Raw genomic sequence first — 18,061 nt, 5'->3', positions numbered from 1 at the left:
AGTTAAATTCTGTCAAACATGCCACGCATGTCAAGTGATAGGAAACCTGACGCAGTAATTAAACCTGCACTTTAACTCCAATTCCAGTATTTGAGGAACCTTTTAACAGGGTCCTGATTGTGTAGGATGCCTTTCCTAAGACTAAAAATGGAGATCAGTATTTACTGACAATCATGGATGTGCCCACGAGATTTCCAGAAGCCATTCCTTTAAATAAAATCACAGCAAAGGTGACTAGAAGAGTTGACCGAACTCTTTACAAGACATGGGTTACCAAAAGAAATACAGTCAGATCAGGGTTCAAATTTCGTGTCACAGCTGCTTAAAGAACTGATGAACAGCCTAGGTATAAAGCAATTTAGGTCATCAGCCTATCACCCTGAATCACAAGGTGCCTTAGAAAGGCAACATCAAACTTTAAAGACTGATCAGAGCATATAGTCAAGACTACCCACATTATTGGGATCGAGGGATTCCATTAGGGTGCCTCTAATGAGTCAACAGGGTTCCGTCTTTTCAAGTTAAATTATGGTCATGAAGTAAGATCATCACTCAAATTGATTCATGAGAAAATAGTGAGTGAAAGTTGTGAAACTACTCTCATGGATTATGTGACGAAATTCAGAGAATGTTTGCAGAGGACATTTGAGCTAGGAAGGGAACAATTAGAGATATCACAGCAAGTGATGAAGGCAAATACAGATAAAAGGGCAAAGGCTCATAGTTTTAGTAGCTGGGGAAAAAGGGTTAGTATTGTTGCCAGTGTCAGACGAACCATTTAGTGGACCTTACCAGATCGAAGAGACAGAGTGAGGTAATCTATGTAGTAAATACTCCATACAGAAGGAAGAGTCAGTGAGTGTGCCATGTAAACATGCTAAAAAAGTACTTTGATAGAGAGGATAAACAGAAGGAGATACTGGTAGCAGTAGGTAAGGAGGAGGAAACAAATATTAAAGATTCTGAAATTGACCTTCCTCTGATTAAATTGAACAATGAGGCAATATTTAAGAATCTAATATAACCAGATTATTAATCTGATATTTAAGTTACCTTCCAGAAAATGGGCGTAGTGATTTACAAGCTATTGCAGTCAAACAAAGCAATTTGTGGATATAGACCAGCAAAAACAAACTTGGCTTTGCATGTTGTTGATGTGGGGGATTCAGTTTCAATAAAGCAAAGCCCTTGTATATATATTAAATCCACTAAAATTGGCTCAACTGCAGAAAGAAATTGAATTTATGCTTAAATATGACATCATAGAGCCCCATCACAGTAATTGGAGTTCACCCATTGTAATGATGCCAAAACCAGATGAATCAGAAAGACTACGTATTGACTGCCACAAGGTAAACACAGAAACAAAGGCGGATTCATATCCTATTCCACGATTGGAGGATTGTATTGACAGAGCAGGACAGTCAGCGTTTATCACAAAAATTGACTTGCTGCAAGGTTATTGGCAAGTGCCCTTATTGGAATGGGAAAAAGATATCAGCTTTTGTGACGCCGGATGGTTTATATCAATGCCAAGTAAAGCCGTTTGGTACGAAAAATGCACCAGCAACATTTCAGAGACTAACAAAGTGACTGAAGGACTGAGCAATTGTGCTGTCTATGTTGATGACTTAAGTGGTGTTCAATCAAACCTGGGAGGAACATCCACGATATTTAAAAGGGGCTGTTTCACTGGCTACAGAAAGCCAATTTGGTGATAAATTTGGCTGAAAGTGAATCTGCAAGTGTGAAAGTTACATATTTAGGCCACGCTATTGGACATGTTCAAGTGGCCCCACGAGATGCGAAAGTAAAAGCTATTGTAGAGTTCCCAGTGCCTACAACGAAACAGGAAGTTTTGAGATTTCTGGACATAGGTGGATTTTATTGGAAATCTGTATCAAATTTCAGCAATGTAGATACTGCACTGATTGGTTATTGGAAAAGAACAGGAGATTCCAATGGACGCTGAGTGTCAGGCTGCATTTGGCAGCTTGAAAGCTGTACTAACCACTAAACCTGTTCTAGCAGCACCTGATTATGCAAAGCAGTTACAAATGGCTGTTGAATCCAGTGCTGTGGGTGTTGGTCCCGTGTTGCTGCATATTTCTCATGTAAGTTGAGTATGCATCAGAGGAATCTAAGAGACTTGAAGTTTGGTTTTAGCGTTGCTGCATTTTGTAGTGTATACTGCAAACAATTCTTCAGAGACAGTTGTATATACGAACCACAATCCTTTGAGGTTTCTGGGAAAGTTTTGAGATAAAAATACCAGACTCTTCCGGTGGAGTTGGTTATCGCAACCATTCAATTTTAAAATCACACACGTGGCTGGACGAGAGAATTTAATTGCAGATGCGTTGTCAAGAGCTTAAGTTTAAAAGGACTTGGATGTTGAGGAATTGAGAATGGACTAGAATGAACTTTATTCTTACAAAAGAATTATATATATTGTCATAGTTGATGCATGTACACAATAGTGTAATAGTTTTTTTATATAAGTATAATAACTGATGTGAAATGAGTTGAGAAAATGAAAATGTCCTTTTGAAATATGACAATTCATTCTTTTCCATTGAGAGGGGTGTGGAATTGTATTTTTAAAAATATTTTTGGGAATATGGTGGTATTCTGTAAAGAAGGGGGTGTGTGTGCGTGTGTGTGTGTGTGTGTGTGTGTGTGTAATTAAACTGGGGGAAGGTTAGTAAAGACAGCTTACATGTGGGAGCAGAGAGATGAAAGGTAAAGGCGCTGAATGCATGCATTTATAATGAGAGGCTATGGTGAAGTTGAATGTAGAAGTAAATAGGTTGGGTTTGAAATTTAATTTATAAATTAAATAGGAACTTGACTTTTCAGCTTTTAAGTTTCAATGGGAGTTTAGAAATGACAAGGGACGTTTACAACAAAGGTTTCATAGGTAAACAAGGGAAGGTTATTAAATTTTATTTGACCCGAAAGTAGAGGCAATAGGAAAACAAGAAAGATTTTTATATTTTGGGAAAACTGAGTTCAAAGAGTTGCTTAGAACAATGGAATCTAAGGTCAACGGAGAAAAGGATATTTAAGGAAAAATGTTGAGTTGAGTTGTGTTGGCTGTGTGGGGGAGATGCCCTGAAATCAGTTCTGCGCTGAGAAAAGTTGTGTATTTGATGCAATTATCCAGTTTCAGGCAAGAGAAGTCTTTGTTTTCAGAAAGCAGTTTGTTTTCTGAACATTTCTTTCTGGGATTTCCACAGCAGAGTAAAAGGGAGTGAGAAGTTGTGTGGTATTATTTGCTAAAGTAAAAGCAGTTTTTGCCTTGGGTAACATTACTGGATTTTTATGCTTAAAAGCTAAGGGAGCTGTTGCCAAGGAGTTTACTTGTATGTTCTAACAAAGTGGGTTTTTTGGGGAATGTTGTATAAGACTGTTTTAACTGTGTCATTTTAATCTTGTGTCCTTACGTTTTTGTTGTTCTTGTTAATTAATCTTTAACTTTTAAAATCCTAAAAGGTGTTACTGGGTTTCTAGGCTTCTTGGATTAGTAGTCTTCCCCTCATTTTCAAAATACACACAAAAAGTTATGATCATTAAGACAAGTTTCCCTTCGAATTTGGCTTGCTCAGCGAATATCAGCTGCAGTCAAAGCAGTGTTGACAATGCCATCAAGCAGCACTTACACAACAATAACCTGCTTACTGTTGCACAGTTTGGGTTCCACCAGGGCCACTCAGCTCAAAACCTTATTACAGCCTTGGTCCAAACATAGACAAAAAGCTGAATTCCAGAAAGGAAACGGGAGTGGCTGCCCTTAACATCAAAGCAGCATTTGACCAAGTGTGATATCAAGGAGCCTGAACAAAATTAGAGTCAATGGGAATCAGGAGGAAAGCTCTCCACTGGTCAGGGTCACACCTAGCACAAAGGAAGATGTTGTAGTTGGTGCAGGCCAATCATCTAAGGCCCAGGTCATTGCTGCAAAGTTCCTCAGGGTAGCCTCCTATACCCAACCATCTTCAACAGCTTTATCAATGACCTTCCCTCCATCATAATGTCAGAAGTGTAAATGTTCACTGATGACTGCACAATGTTCAGTACCATTCATGACTCCTGCAATGCAATCCATGTCCACTTGTAGCAGGACTTGGACAACTTTCAGGCTTGGGCTGGTAAGTGGCAAGTACCATCCACACCACACAAATGCCAGGCAATGATCATCTTAAACAAGAGAAAATCTAACCATTTGCCCTTGTTCAATGGCATTCCCATCACCGAATCCACCACCATCAACATCCTCTGGGTTATCATTGACCAGAAACTGAACTGGACCAGCCATAGAAATATTGTGGCTCAGAGGCTGGGAATTCTCTGGTCACTCACCTCCTGACTTCCAAAGCCTTCCACCATCTACAAGGAACAAGTCGGGACTGTGATGGAATACTCTCCACTTGCCTGGATGAGTGTAATTCCAACAACACTTAAGAAGCTCTCAGCATACTCAAGACAAAGCAGCCTGATTGATCAACACCCAATCCACCACCATAAACATCCCTCCACCACCAACGCACAGTGATAGCAGTGTGTATGCCATACAATATACAAACATACAAATTGGGAGCCAGTGTTTGTCACTTGGCCCCCTCGAGCCTGCTCCGCCATTTAGCAAGATCATGGCTGATCTAAATGTAACCTTGACTTCACATTCCTGCCTGCGCCCAATAACCATTCATCCCTTTGTTTATTAAGAATCAATCCATTTATGCCTTAAAAATATTTAAAGGCTCTGCTTCCATTGCCTTTTGAGGAAGAGAGTTCCAAAGACTCACGACCCTCAGAGAAAAAGTTTCTAATCATTTCTGTCTTAAACCGGCGAGCCCTAATTTTTAAATAATGAGACCGCATAGTTCTAGATTCTCCCACAAGTGGAAACATCCTGTCCACATCCACCCTACCCTATCAAGATCTCTCAGGGGTTCAATCAAATCACCTCTTGCTCTTCTAAACTCGAGCGCATACAAACCTAGTCTGTCCAACATTTCCACATAAGACAACCCACCCGTTCCTGGTAATAAACCTTGTCTGAACTGCTTCCAAAGCATTTACATCCTTCCTTAAATAAAGAGACCGATACACAGTACTCAGATGTGGTCTCACCAATGCCCTGTGCAACTGAAGAATAGCATTTCTACTTTTGTGTTCAATTCCCCTCGCAATAAACAACAACACTCTATTAGCTTTCCAAATTACTTGCTGTATTTGCATACTAACCTTATGCAATTCATGCACTAGGACACCCAAATCCCTCTGCATCTCAGAGCTCTGCAATCTCACCAATTGGATAATATGCTTCTTCTTTATTCTTCCTGCCAAAATGGATAATTTCACATTTTTCTTCAATTGGCCAGATCATTGTCTGATCACTTTACTTAACTATCCATGTCCCTTTGCAGCTGCCTTACGTCTTCTTCAGAACTTAATTTCCTACCTATCTGTGTCATCAGCATATTTAACAACCATACCTTCAGTCCCTTCATCCAAGTCATTTATATAAATTGGAAAAAGTTGAAACCCCAGCATGGATCCCTGTGGCACGCCACTTATTACATCGTGCCAACCAGAAAATTACTCATTCACACCTACACTATGTTTCCTGTTGGCTAGCCAATCTTCTATCCATGCCAATATATTACCCCTACACCATGAGCTTTCATTTTCTGCAATAACCTTTGACGTGGCACCTTATCAAATCAAATATTAGATGTACTACATCGGGTTGCCAAGCCTCCTTCAACAGCATCTTCAAAATCTGCAACCACTACAATTTAAAAGAAGAGTGGCCACCTTCAAGTTCCGCTGTAAGCCACACAGCATCCCGAGTTGGAACTACATTGCCATTCCTTCATTGTCTTTGGCAACCAGAACTCCCTTCCTATAGGCGTACCTACTCCAAATAGATTGCAGCAGTTCAAGATGCGTGGCCTATCGTCGCCTTCTCAGGGCTGATTAGGGATGGGCCACAAATGCTGGTCTTGCCCTCAGTGCTCACACCTCATGAAATAATAAAAAAAAATTGCTTAGTATTCAAAAATCTATCAATCTCTATCTTGAATGTGCTCAATGACTGAACATCCGTAAACTTAAAACAAATGCATTTCCATGCATTAAAACTAGTTTCTCTAACAGTTTTCCAATAAACTGAAAGCCTAAAATCAACACTCAGCATATAGGAGAGTGTGGGAACATGGTGTAAGCTTTGTCCATTGACACAGCTAAAGTTGTCCAGGATTGTCAAATTAGGAAACGTTTCTGCTGACGAACAAATTCTATGGACCAAGGAGGGTAAAGCAGTTTTCCATAATCTTTTCCTTTCACCCAAGACTTGTTACCATTCTCCAACCAAGAATATCAGTACCAGGCTACTGCCAATGCTGTTCTGCCACTGCTTGTAAAGAGGGGCAGAAATGTCACTGTCCATCAAACATTTGGGGGAGGTTTTTCTCCCCATCGGGAGGGGCTGGGCGGGAGCGGGGACACAGCCGCTTGCCGCCTGCGATCGGCTGCACGCCGCTATTTTATATGGGTGGGCCAATTAAGGCCCACCCAGCGTGACGTGCACCCGGAAGTGCTGAGCGCTCCCTGTGGAGGCGAGGGGAGTAGGCTGAGTTGGAGCCTGCGCGCATGCGCATGAAAGGGCGCAGAAACCTCCGAGGCACAGAGCTGCTTCAGGGAGCTTATTAAAATTTTTAAAAATCAAAGATAAGGAAAAAAAAATTTAAAGACATGTCCCCTCATGTAACAATGTCACATTGAGCTGGGACATGTCTATGGATTTTATTAAAAGTTTTTATTAATGTTTTAAAACCTTCATGAAACCTCATCCCGCCCGTGGATGAAGTTTCATGATAAATGCAAAGGCCGCCAGGGCTCTTCACCTGCCCGCCAACCTTAAGGTTGGATGGACAGCTCAGGTAATTATTTTAATTGCTATTTAAATGGTCTTAATAGGCCTTTGACAGTTTGGAGGGCGCCTGACCAAGTCCGGTGCCAAACTGAATATCTGAATCTCGCGTGGTGACATTGGGACACAGGCCTGAAGCCCCTGCTCGCCGACCCGAAGATTCTGCCCTTGGTCACAATTTTCCTACCCTGTGGCAAAGCACCAACATTTTTTCTAAACACTCCCAGCAGAGAATAGGAACATATTATGACACCCATCATACTATAAATGAAACATACTATAAATTAGCTGAATAATATAATAATAATACACAATTTCGGTATATCCCAACTGTTGTTCCAGGGAAATTTTATAACCGTGGGCTGACAGCTGGTAAATAAATCTTGTAAAATTTTACTGTAACACTAAGGCACTCTGTGTATTGAGGGATTAAACTCTCCCATCTGACTTTCTGCTCTCCCTGTCCCCTTTCCTCCCCAAATCCACACCCTAGCCCCTCCCGCAGAGGGGAGACATTTCACCCTCTTCTAATGAATGTAGGCCAAGAAATCAGGAAGTGTGTGAAGCAGAGCTCAAAGCTGTTATCTGTCCACATGTTCTTTGTCTCCACCCGCTCCACCCCCTTCAAAAAGAAAAAGAGCCTTAGGTTTCTGTGGGCTTTAGATAGTGGTTGCTGCTCTGAGGCATTGATGCTCTGACATGGTGTTGACTGGAGCCTGAGGCACATGCAGGTTGCCAACAGTTTCTGGTGGTGGTGGTGGTAGGGGGGTTGGAAAAAATATAGTGCAAGGTAAGGGAGGGCCCAACAACAAAGCTGCCCAGACTGGAGAGCTTGGGGGAGTTGTGTAGAACAGCAAGGGGTGGGGGAGGGAATGGCAGGAGAGGGGTGGGATGGGATGACAGGGAAAGGATGGATGGCATGGGATGGGAATTTAAGGAAGTATTGCAAGATGCAAGAAGGTGTACTAATTTCACAGCACATCTGAATGTGAAATGGCCGGGAGAAGGCAGCACAGGGAGGTGGGGGTGGAATGGCACAATCCTAACTACACTTAGATGTTTTGTGGGTCTTGATTAGCTTACTCAAGAACTTTGCTGGATAAGATCGACTGTGATTAATCAAAATTAAGCCATCAAAAGTTGTATTTTGCCTTCTCTAATAACATATCAGTTATGAAACCAAACTTGTTCATAATTCTAAAGATATTTTCAAAACGCTCAATGTACAGCATGCATAACTCAAAAGTTAACACGCCAGCTTCCTCAATACTACGTGCATGATGAATAATAATAAATCATTTCCGTTCAAGGAAAAACATTCTAAGGCAAAGCATTTCTCAAGATATCTACAGAGGGCGCTATTAAGTAAGTAAATACATTGTTTTTAGCTTTTAAAAAGCAAAAGGCCACAGCCAATTCTTAAATAAGAACTGATTTAAATATTAATTTTATTGCATAAATTTACAAAATAAATTTAAATTAAGACTAGTTACTTATGTGAAAGGATGGACAAAGTTACAAACATAATCATACAATGCCAAGATTTTAAAATAAAACATTCACGAAATATTCCCAGCAAATTTTAAATAAGCACCATTCCCCTTTCTCATTAACTGATAATTAGCAATGCCAAGACCAATGAATATTACTGAAGTGCATGAAACCAGGATGGTATGCGTAACATTCACAAACCACCCATGGCTGAGCTCTGCTGAAGTGAAGATTTAATTTACAGCTTCTCCCAGGCACTCCACTGCTTTCAACTTCAAGAAAATAGCAGCATTATGATGACACTAAACAGAATTATGATTCAGAGCACCTGCGGTAAATTACAATACCTGCTTAACAGGCAAATAAAAACAGTTTCCTCATTTTTATGTGCGAGGGGGGCACTTTAAATGAGATTTTAAAGGCACAAAACACAACCATGTTTCTTTGTTATTTTCCAGAGCAATTTTACAGCATCTTTATCTCGTAAACTGTGCAATGATAACAGTACCTGTCCACATAGAAAGGGAAACAAAACTTGGTCAATGTCTGCAGAACTTCCTGTGGAGAGAAAACAGAGAATTTATGCATCTTATGGGGCCAATAAATCTAATATTAACTGCACCATACAATTACACCTTCCTTTCCCGCCAACCCCCACTCCCCGGCCTCCCTTGCTCTATAACAAAATGGGAGACAGATCAAAAAGTAGGACGCCCATCATTTACAGAAAGAAGCAATGAGCAGTCAATCACTTGTAATAATAAACAATATCAACCTTCATTAAATATGGAAAAACTGATCAAGATTTGCACATGGACAGGCTGCAGGGGTTACCTCATGCAACCTCCCAGGGGATTGGAGGTTGGGATGCTGAGTGTTAACACCTCTCCTGGGACTCTCTTCAGCTTGGCCATATGGATCATACTAAATAACACCAAACCACATGGGCTTATCTTGGCCCAGGCTGCCACTGCTTCCAGAGCTTTGGCTGTTACCTAGAAACAGGGACTGATGGGATTAGAAAACCAATGGTAGAGTATGACAAAAGAGAAGACCACAAAAAACAGCATCACCTTTCTCCAGTCTAACATTCTTTTTTAGCAATGCAAAATAGTAGGCACATGAAATATTTTAGGCACATGAACTGTTTTACATCAGAAACATAGAGGTTTCAAGAAAAACATCATTTTGTTTTTTAAGTTACATGCTAGCATGCAACTGCAACATTAGATTATTAAAAGTTTATAGTTTTTTTTAAAAAAGTCTCGAGATCAAGTTTCAAGTGCCTACCACTGAGACAATGCAAATAATAAAAATGCTGGAGAGCAGGTATCTGTGCAAGCAAGGAGGGGGCAGAAAGGACAGAGATACTTTTGGGAAAAATCAGCTGTTCAGATAAGGGATACTATGCTACACTTGCTGAAAACTCATTTTAAAAATCAACCTCAAACAGCAACTAAAAAGATTGCTAATATCAATGCTTTTCCACTTTTGTAAAAATATGCACATCAGACTATATTAAGTTCAATATATTTGTCTAACATTTAAACCAAAATTAGGAATTTTAAAAATTTATAAAATGAGGTTACTTGAAATGTTCTTCTTCATAGCCGTAATCTTTATAATTCATAATATCAGGTTAAATACACTTCCTACAATGCATTGATATATGGCAGCACATCAAAGATCAAATAAAATGGCTTTAAAATGTTAAAAATGTATTTACCTGTTTACCAGTTTCATAATATCAATCACTTTTAAGAACGTCCTTTTCCTTTAAAAAAAAATCTATTTACCTTCAGGTGGGGCAAAATATTTTTTTTAAATCCTCACAATAGCAAACTAACCCTTATGTGTTTGCAACTTAAAAACCATGTAGTTTACGTTACACAAACATTTTTCATAAAATGGTTTGTAATGTTAATTACATCTTCACTTTATATTCATATATTTTACATGTGGATGAGAAATAGCTAATTAAATTTTCCTGCGGTCCCAGTGAACCAGTTCAAGCTGCGGCTGGATTGCCTAAAGCCAATTTGAACCTTCCTGATAAATTAAACATTATTTTGCACACGTAACAGTTCTCTTACCAGTACTCTTGAATGTCGAAAACTACATTTCTAGCAGTAACTTAAGGTTAAGCAGACCATGCACTTAGTTACGCAATCATCGCAAATCATGCAAAATACTTTATTCCCACAATAGGTTTTCCTACAGAAATGTTTGTTCTAAATCATACAATGTGATGCTGTTCTAACTATCGCTATAATCAAATGACAGCAAGGAATCAGACTTGTGATCCATTACTCCATTTAACCTGTCAACCACATGTTGCAACAGGCCTGTCTCTTACAAACTATCTTTGGTATCTTTACATAAACTCTTGTAGTTCTGAACAATAAATTCCTTCTGCTACAAAAGTAAACTCACTTCATGCCAGAACCGTTTCAGAGGCAGGGCAAAACAGCTGATACAATATTGCAGGCTATATCACACTCGCCACTAATTAGCCCTTCTCCCACTTTGCAGGAAGTCTCGCACTCTTCACAGCAATATATTATTGATTGTAGTTGTCCATACCTTTCTGCAATTACAAACCCGTTCCATGCACTATTAAACATTCAGGCCATTCAGTCAATGTACAAGAATTACTTAATGCCTTGTAAGCTCAGACACTTAAGTTTACCAATTAGTTTTCAATACTCTTCTGAAATACCATCCACTTTGCTGAACATATTTTACAAAGAACAAGGTAGCACCAAATATCTGAGCGCCGTTAAAAAGGACTTTAAGATACTGGATTTTTGTTCAAAAAAACTACATTATGGAGGAAACTTGCAATCACAGAAGTGTGCATATAGTCCAATTTTGTAGGTTTAAAAAAGTGTTAGATTATATTACACTAACATGTTGTACAGACCACCATACAATGTTTTAAACAATAAAATACAGGGCTAAGCTTGTGTCTATGGACTATGAATTGGACAGAAAAGTATTCCATTCAATTAAATGCACTCAAACAGTTTTCTTAGTTAAAATCAACATGGTTTTCTTGCGCACACTAAATTTGTAAAGCAGATACCACCCTATGAAGTAATGTCAGCTGAATGTAGAAAAGCATCTTAGAGAAAATGCAAATGTATTTTACATAAGTAATTTAAATTACAAAAAAAATGAATAAACCGAGCCAGGTGAGGTTTGAACATACAGAGAACAGAGTTATCAATGTGTCTGTACTACACATAAACAAAATACCGTACATTAAAGAACATTGTTTTGTTTAGAAAATTGCAGCAATAATTGCAGCAATTGCAGAAAATGACTGCAATAAAACAGCCTTAACGTAGTGGTAGTTAAGCTATATGTACTGTATTCTACACCTTTTTAAGGATTCTAACACTACACTTTTTTCCTGAAAATCGTATTGTTTCCTATTTCAACAATCATTTATTTTGTGATCTGGTTTCAAGCTTGTTATTTTGAACAGGAAACTGGTATATACCAAGCAGTCATATTTGCAAAGAGTAGGGCATGATCCATGTCTCTTGTGGGATTCAAAGCAGCCATGTCACTGCTGGCTTTAGGACATGCACCACCTGTCTCCATTCCCCCAGGTTCCACTCTTTTCATTATCAAACTACCGCTGACATTATAAGCTTCACATGCACTGTCTAAAATCCTTACCAATCAATATTTTCAACCATACACATATTGATGACTGTAACTCATTGATTAAGTTAGCTTCAACTGCAAAGTTTTAAGCAAAAATACTTAAAGATGCTGACTTCAAACAAAATGCTGCTGTGCTAAACATTCAATTGATCATGAATTTATGATTGTCGTCCATATTAATAAAGTTTTTCATTTATTTTCAAAAAATCAAGAATCAATGTAGATTTACAATATAGTGAAAAATATCTCTTCCAAACCTGATGGCTAAAAATACAAGTTTCTTGTTGTCCCCTGACTAGCAGATCTATTTAAAATAGTTGTAACCATTTTTCAAACATATACTATCCTCTGTCAAGGGACAGAACTGCAAAGCAGAAAGAATATACTTCCAATTGCTCAATGGTGTGATTAAGAAATTTTGCAGCAGCAATTCAATTAAAAAGAGGTTCACTATCATGATCAGTATACCTAGTCAAAAAATTATCATTCTATTCATTTCTTGCAATTTTTTTCATCAAACAACTTTAGGGAGCTCTACTTTGCAGCTGAAATTCCCCCAGGTTGATGACTGGATTTCGATTTGTGTTAATTGAGGCCCCTTGAACCACTGTATTCCAACTCAGTAACACCTCAAGCCAATCTTCTGATTAGGTCATCAGCATTCACTATTTAAAACAGAGGCTCAGAAAAGGGGAAAAAAACAATATCAATCATAATTTTCAGAAGGATTTTATTTCATAGCATTGCTGGTGATGGCAGTCACTTGCTATTCAGCCGCCTTAGCTCAATTCTTAAAATACCCCAGAGTTAACCAGTTACACTGTAAAATTATCAAAAAAATGTTAAAACTGTGTGCTTTTCAGTCTATTTCTGTTTGTTTACAAATATTTTGCTTAAAATGTGAGGATTAATGACAGCATTGGTGAGCTGGCTCCAAGACATATTAAGCCCAAAAATGAGAGATAAATGTAATCTTTCACCAAAAGGATTTTTACATTTCATAATATTTGATGGCCAATTAAGTGATTTATTTTAAATATCATATTTAAGCCAATCAAATACAAATGTAACAGACTCTTGGCATGTTAAACCCAATTTTGAGAGTTGTTTTCCTGTATAGTTCAAATGCATGCTCGACACAAGCTTATAATTATAGAAGTAAATCCATTGAAGTCCACACTTCTGTTTACATAGGGTCGCTTTTAAAAAGCAGACAAGGTTGACAGAATTTGACAGGAGGAGGCAACTCAGCCCATTACGCCTGCACCAGCTCTTTGAAAGAGCTATCCAGTCAGTCACAAACAAAACAGACAAATATGTGTCTGAGCAAACCTTGTCCTACACAATCATTCCCTCACTTTCCTTTAAAAATATTTTAGCTTCCATTCCTCACAAACCTCTGTCATTGCTTCATTAAGACTTTTCAAGTCTCACCTCTGCAATAACAGTTCTCCACACAACAGTTTTATTTGGCTATGCATCTGCACAGCAAGACTCCTTCAGACATCTGGTATCATTTTTCCTTTGCGCAATGTTCCAGTAGTAAGTTATGCAGTGATGACTAAAATGATGGGACAATAAATTCTGGGCCCAAATGTAACATTCATTTAGCTACTGTCTATCACAAGCTTACCTTTACAAGCCTACCTTCCAGTACTGGTCAACATACATGCTGGGATTCCTTTAGTCCCACATGCTATAAGATTGGCAACCTCATAAATAGGGCCCAAGCCATTTGCTCAACATGCAGCTTGATGCTGAAATAGGGCACATCAAAAGCTATCCCATGGGATAATGTCTACCCTGATCAAATCTTTGCTCGCTGAGTATTGTGCAAACTCACAAATGGGCCTAAGGCCACCAGTTTCAGGACCTGAAAAATGCCAAGTCAATCTCAAATTACCCTAGAAGGGTAAAGTATCTCAAAAATTTAAACAACAGGTAAAGCTAGCCGTTTCACACTACTACTATGCAGTGGCAACACAAGTGGTCTTTTCCAACAACAGGATGCTACCATCAAGCCAAACTTGCCATAGAAATGAGTAAATGGCATATGAATTTCAGTGCCAGGGTGATGCTAGGTACTTAGACCATTATGTCCCAACAACTGGTGGATCTTTTCAAACAACACATCCCTTTGGTTGATCTCAATAGGCCAAGAACTGACCACATTCAACCAGCCCATGTTTGCTGAACTCAGAACATTAGATGTGATTCCATAATCAGACGGCACTTGCTGAACAATCCCAAGTGTGCTAATAATTACACTAGCAACCAATTTAAGATTATCAGTCAGGCTCACAAAGTGACTCACTTACACTTGCTAAAAGCTACATATATTCCTATGCAGAGACCTGCCTTTGCAAGCAGGAAGAGCAAGTCCAGGCATTGCACGTTTTTTGAATCAAACAAAAGCATGGGGGAACAATAGTTCCCCGGTGCATTCTCCATGGCAACGCCTCAACCAGAGTCGACTTACCAACCAATTAGCAGCCTTTTCTCATGTGGTATAAATTGTTGCTCCCTTTGAAATTTGGCATTCTTGCATCTGTCATGATGGGTGCAAGATGAAAACGTTTGACAGTATGTCTCTTTTTTTCCAGCAATATTAATGTTTTAGGTTTGAAAATTTAGTTCCTACTTGTACACTGACGACATCCAGTTGCTACCTCATCACACCTCTCAACTCCTCCACTGTTGTTAAATTATCAGGCGGCTTGTCCGACATCCAGTTAAGAATGAGCAGAAATTTCCTTCAATTAAACTTTGGGAAGGCCAATGCTATTGTCTTCAGTCCCTGCTACAAACTATGTTCCCTAGTTACCGACTCCATCCCTCTCACTGGCAATTATGTGAGGCTGAACCAGACTGTTATCAGCCTTGATTTCATATCTGGCCCTGAGGTGAGCTTCTGCACAATCACTTAAGACCACCTACTTAAATCTCTGTCTCATCTGACTCCACCCCCACCTCAGCTCATCTGCTGCTGAAATCCTCATCCTTACTTTGTTACCTTTTCACTTGACTATTCCAACATGTTCCCTTCCAGCCTTCCACATTCTACCCTCTATAACATGAAATCATCCAAAGCTCTGCTGTTCATGCCCTTACTCATACCAAGTCCCTTTCACCATCACGCCTTTGCTCACAAACCCACACTAGCTCCCTACTAAGCAAGGCTTCAATTTTAAAATTTTCATCCTTGTTTTCAAATCCCTCCATGACCTCACAACACCCCCATCTCTATAATTTCTTCCAACCCCACAATCCATGCATTCGTTCCCACCCTCCCCCCACTGTTATGGCATAGCCAATGGTAAATGCCGAGCTGTTCAAATCCCAAAGGGAAACTTGACACAACTCCACAGCTTGTTTTGCAATTTGTATAAATTTCGAGCTGTGTGCCTTGAATTCAATAGTAATAAGACCACCAAGTCTTACAGGTTTTTACAAAAGTAGATTAAACATTTATTAATAAGAAAAATTTTCAGCACATACGTAGATCTACAAATTACTATAACTTCTAAATCCCCTACTTAACCTGACTCCCAGTTACACTTTCATTAAGGCAATAGTAAGGCAGATAGATTTTAGAAGACCCAGGCAAGGTGACACACAATACCCTGAACCAGTCGAATTCAAAGGAGTTTTCTTAACTTCGGTTCTTTGTATACAGCAGCTTGAGACATAGATGCTGAAAGCTTTTCACACTTGTTAGATCTTAAAATGCCTGCCCTTACACAAATCCTCCGCTCCTTTATACATATTTTCCCCTTTGAATGCAAATTCCCATTGTTCCACTATGTCTTTGAACTTTACCTTTCTGATAATAAAAATCCCTCATAGTACAAATTTTACCAGTAATCTTCAGGAAAAATAAGCACACCGTTTCTAAACTTCACTTGGCTGGGTGACACATTTCCACTCCCTCTTTTGAAAACAATCTAGTCTGGTTTATTTAAATTGCAAATGTTCCCTTTACCTCTATGCTTACCTAAACATTTCAAACCTAGCTCATCATCTATCACATCAAAGCCTTCAGACCAGCTGCCTTTAATCCAATTAAGTCTCACATATACACACTCAGGTACCACTATTTTACAATAAATTCCAGTAACATTATGAGCATGATTATATCTTCCTGGCACCCCACCAATCCCCCACCTCCTATGAACTCTGTTCTCATCTAATTCTGGCCTTTTGAGAATCCCAAATTTTAATTGCTCCACTATTGGTGCCATGCCTTTTGCTGCCTAGACCCCAAGCCAAGGAATTCCCTCCCTAAACCTCTCCACTTCTCTTTCATCCTTTAAAGCACTGCTCAAAGCCCAACTCTGACCAAGCTTTCAACCATCTGTCCTGATATCACCTTTTTTCTTATTCATTCATGGGAGGTGGGCTTCGCTGGCAAGGCCAGCCTTTATCCATCAACCTTAATTGCCCTTGAGAACTACATGGTGGGCTGCTTTGTTGAACTGCTGCCGTCCCTGTAGCGTAGATATATCCACAGAGCTGTTAGGTAACGATTTCCAAGACTCTGACCCAGCAATAGTGAAAGAGCATCGATACAGTTCCAAGTCAGTATGGTGTCTGGTTTGAAGAGGAACTTGCAGTGGTGTTCCTATGTGCCAGTTGCCCTTGTAGGTAGTAGAGGATTTTGAAGGTGCTGTCAAAGGAGGTTCGGCCTTATGTGGATCGGTGTCAAATTTTGCTTTACAATGCTGTGAACTGCCATGGGAAGTTTTATTAGACACTACATAAATATAAGATGTTGCTGCTGTTAAAATTATCCTGTTTGGTTTGTTTGAATTTTCTCTATAAATGGTCGCTGGGATAGTCAAAAGATCCCATGACACTAACTAGCACAATTCTTCATGTCCTGACCAACATTTATCCCGCAATCAACATAATTTTTATTTCACTGCTGTTTGTGGGACCCTATGTGCAAATGGGCTGCCATTCTTGCCTTTTTAAAGAAAGAGGGTGCACTTTAACAGTAATTCATTGGCTGGAAAGCATGGTGAGATGTCCTAAGCATGTGAAAGGAGCCATTCACCACATTCATTCTTTGAGTATTACCAGTCCCAAGGACATAAATTTCCCTTCTTTAGTCTAGTTACCCTGAAATTGGGCAACCTATTCAATTAATTTTCTGAAACTTCATTCCCTGGTGCCAATAACTTGGGCTACTGAAAGTGAAAAGAAAAAGGCTGAGCTGTTGAGGTTATTTTATATTTCAATACAAAAGTGATGCTAGAGCCTTGGAAATTTGGCACATGGTCAGACAATTCCATTCCATTTGCACTTATATTTATTATTCATTGGTTTGTCTTCTATTAATCTGAGAAAACAGGCTAGAAGTTCAGAAAGGCTTATTGTTAGCACCTTTGCCTCTTTGATGAGTAAAGCTTACATCAGAACAAAATCTGTAAATAGTGGCTGACTGAGATACATGCAAACCAATGGGAACTTTATATACGACACAAGAAACCCATAAAGAAAGGTAGTTTGAAGATTTCTGCTCTAATATCTATTTATTTGAACAAACTCCTAAAAGCTGGTGACTTTCTAAATGTTAACAATGAGAGGTCTGAAACAAGGGGCAAAGAGCCTTTACTGAGATAAAATTAACTGATACAATGGCATTGACTCCCCCACCCCACCCCCAACATGACAGGCTAGAAAGGATGGTGGGTAATAATGAAAGAACAGGGAGTGCAACCCTAACCTGCCATGTACAAGCCTGACGTTATTTTCACAGTGGCAGGTTTTGTGGTGTGCAAGTGTTCTGTCATTCATATATTTAACTTAGGTTTCCACAGCAAAATTGGTTTTGATTGATTTAAATATCGTGTTATCAACAGCATTTGGGAAACCTGGCAGTGAAAGAGTGGCAGGAGATGCCAGCTCATGAAGGCAAGTGCCTTTTGCAGCACTCCGCGTTGGCCAGGAGGA

General features: G+C 39.3%; 1 protein-coding gene across 8 annotated transcripts in view; it reads right to left on the bottom strand.

Annotated features, from left to right (window-relative positions):
• Positions 1-18,061, bottom strand: part of LOC121281034 (DENN domain-containing protein 1A-like) — a 607,528-nt gene that overhangs the window by 374,133 nt on the left and 215,334 nt on the right. The window contains exon 4 of one of the 8 annotated variants that reach the window (XM_041193618.1): positions 8,940-8,989. The exons of the other annotated variants lie outside the window; for them this stretch is intronic. Within the exon in view, the coding sequence (XP_041049552.1) occupies positions 8,940-8,989 (50 nt within the window). The remainder of the gene's footprint in view (positions 1-8,939; positions 8,990-18,061) is intronic. 8 annotated transcript variants of the gene reach the window in all.

This window comes from Carcharodon carcharias, chromosome 8, assembly GCF_017639515.1.
Source record: "Carcharodon carcharias isolate sCarCar2 chromosome 8, sCarCar2.pri, whole genome shotgun sequence".
NCBI classification, from domain to species: domain Eukaryota; kingdom Metazoa; phylum Chordata; class Chondrichthyes; order Lamniformes; family Lamnidae; genus Carcharodon; species Carcharodon carcharias.
This window is presented reverse-complemented; position numbering and strand designations above follow the sequence as displayed.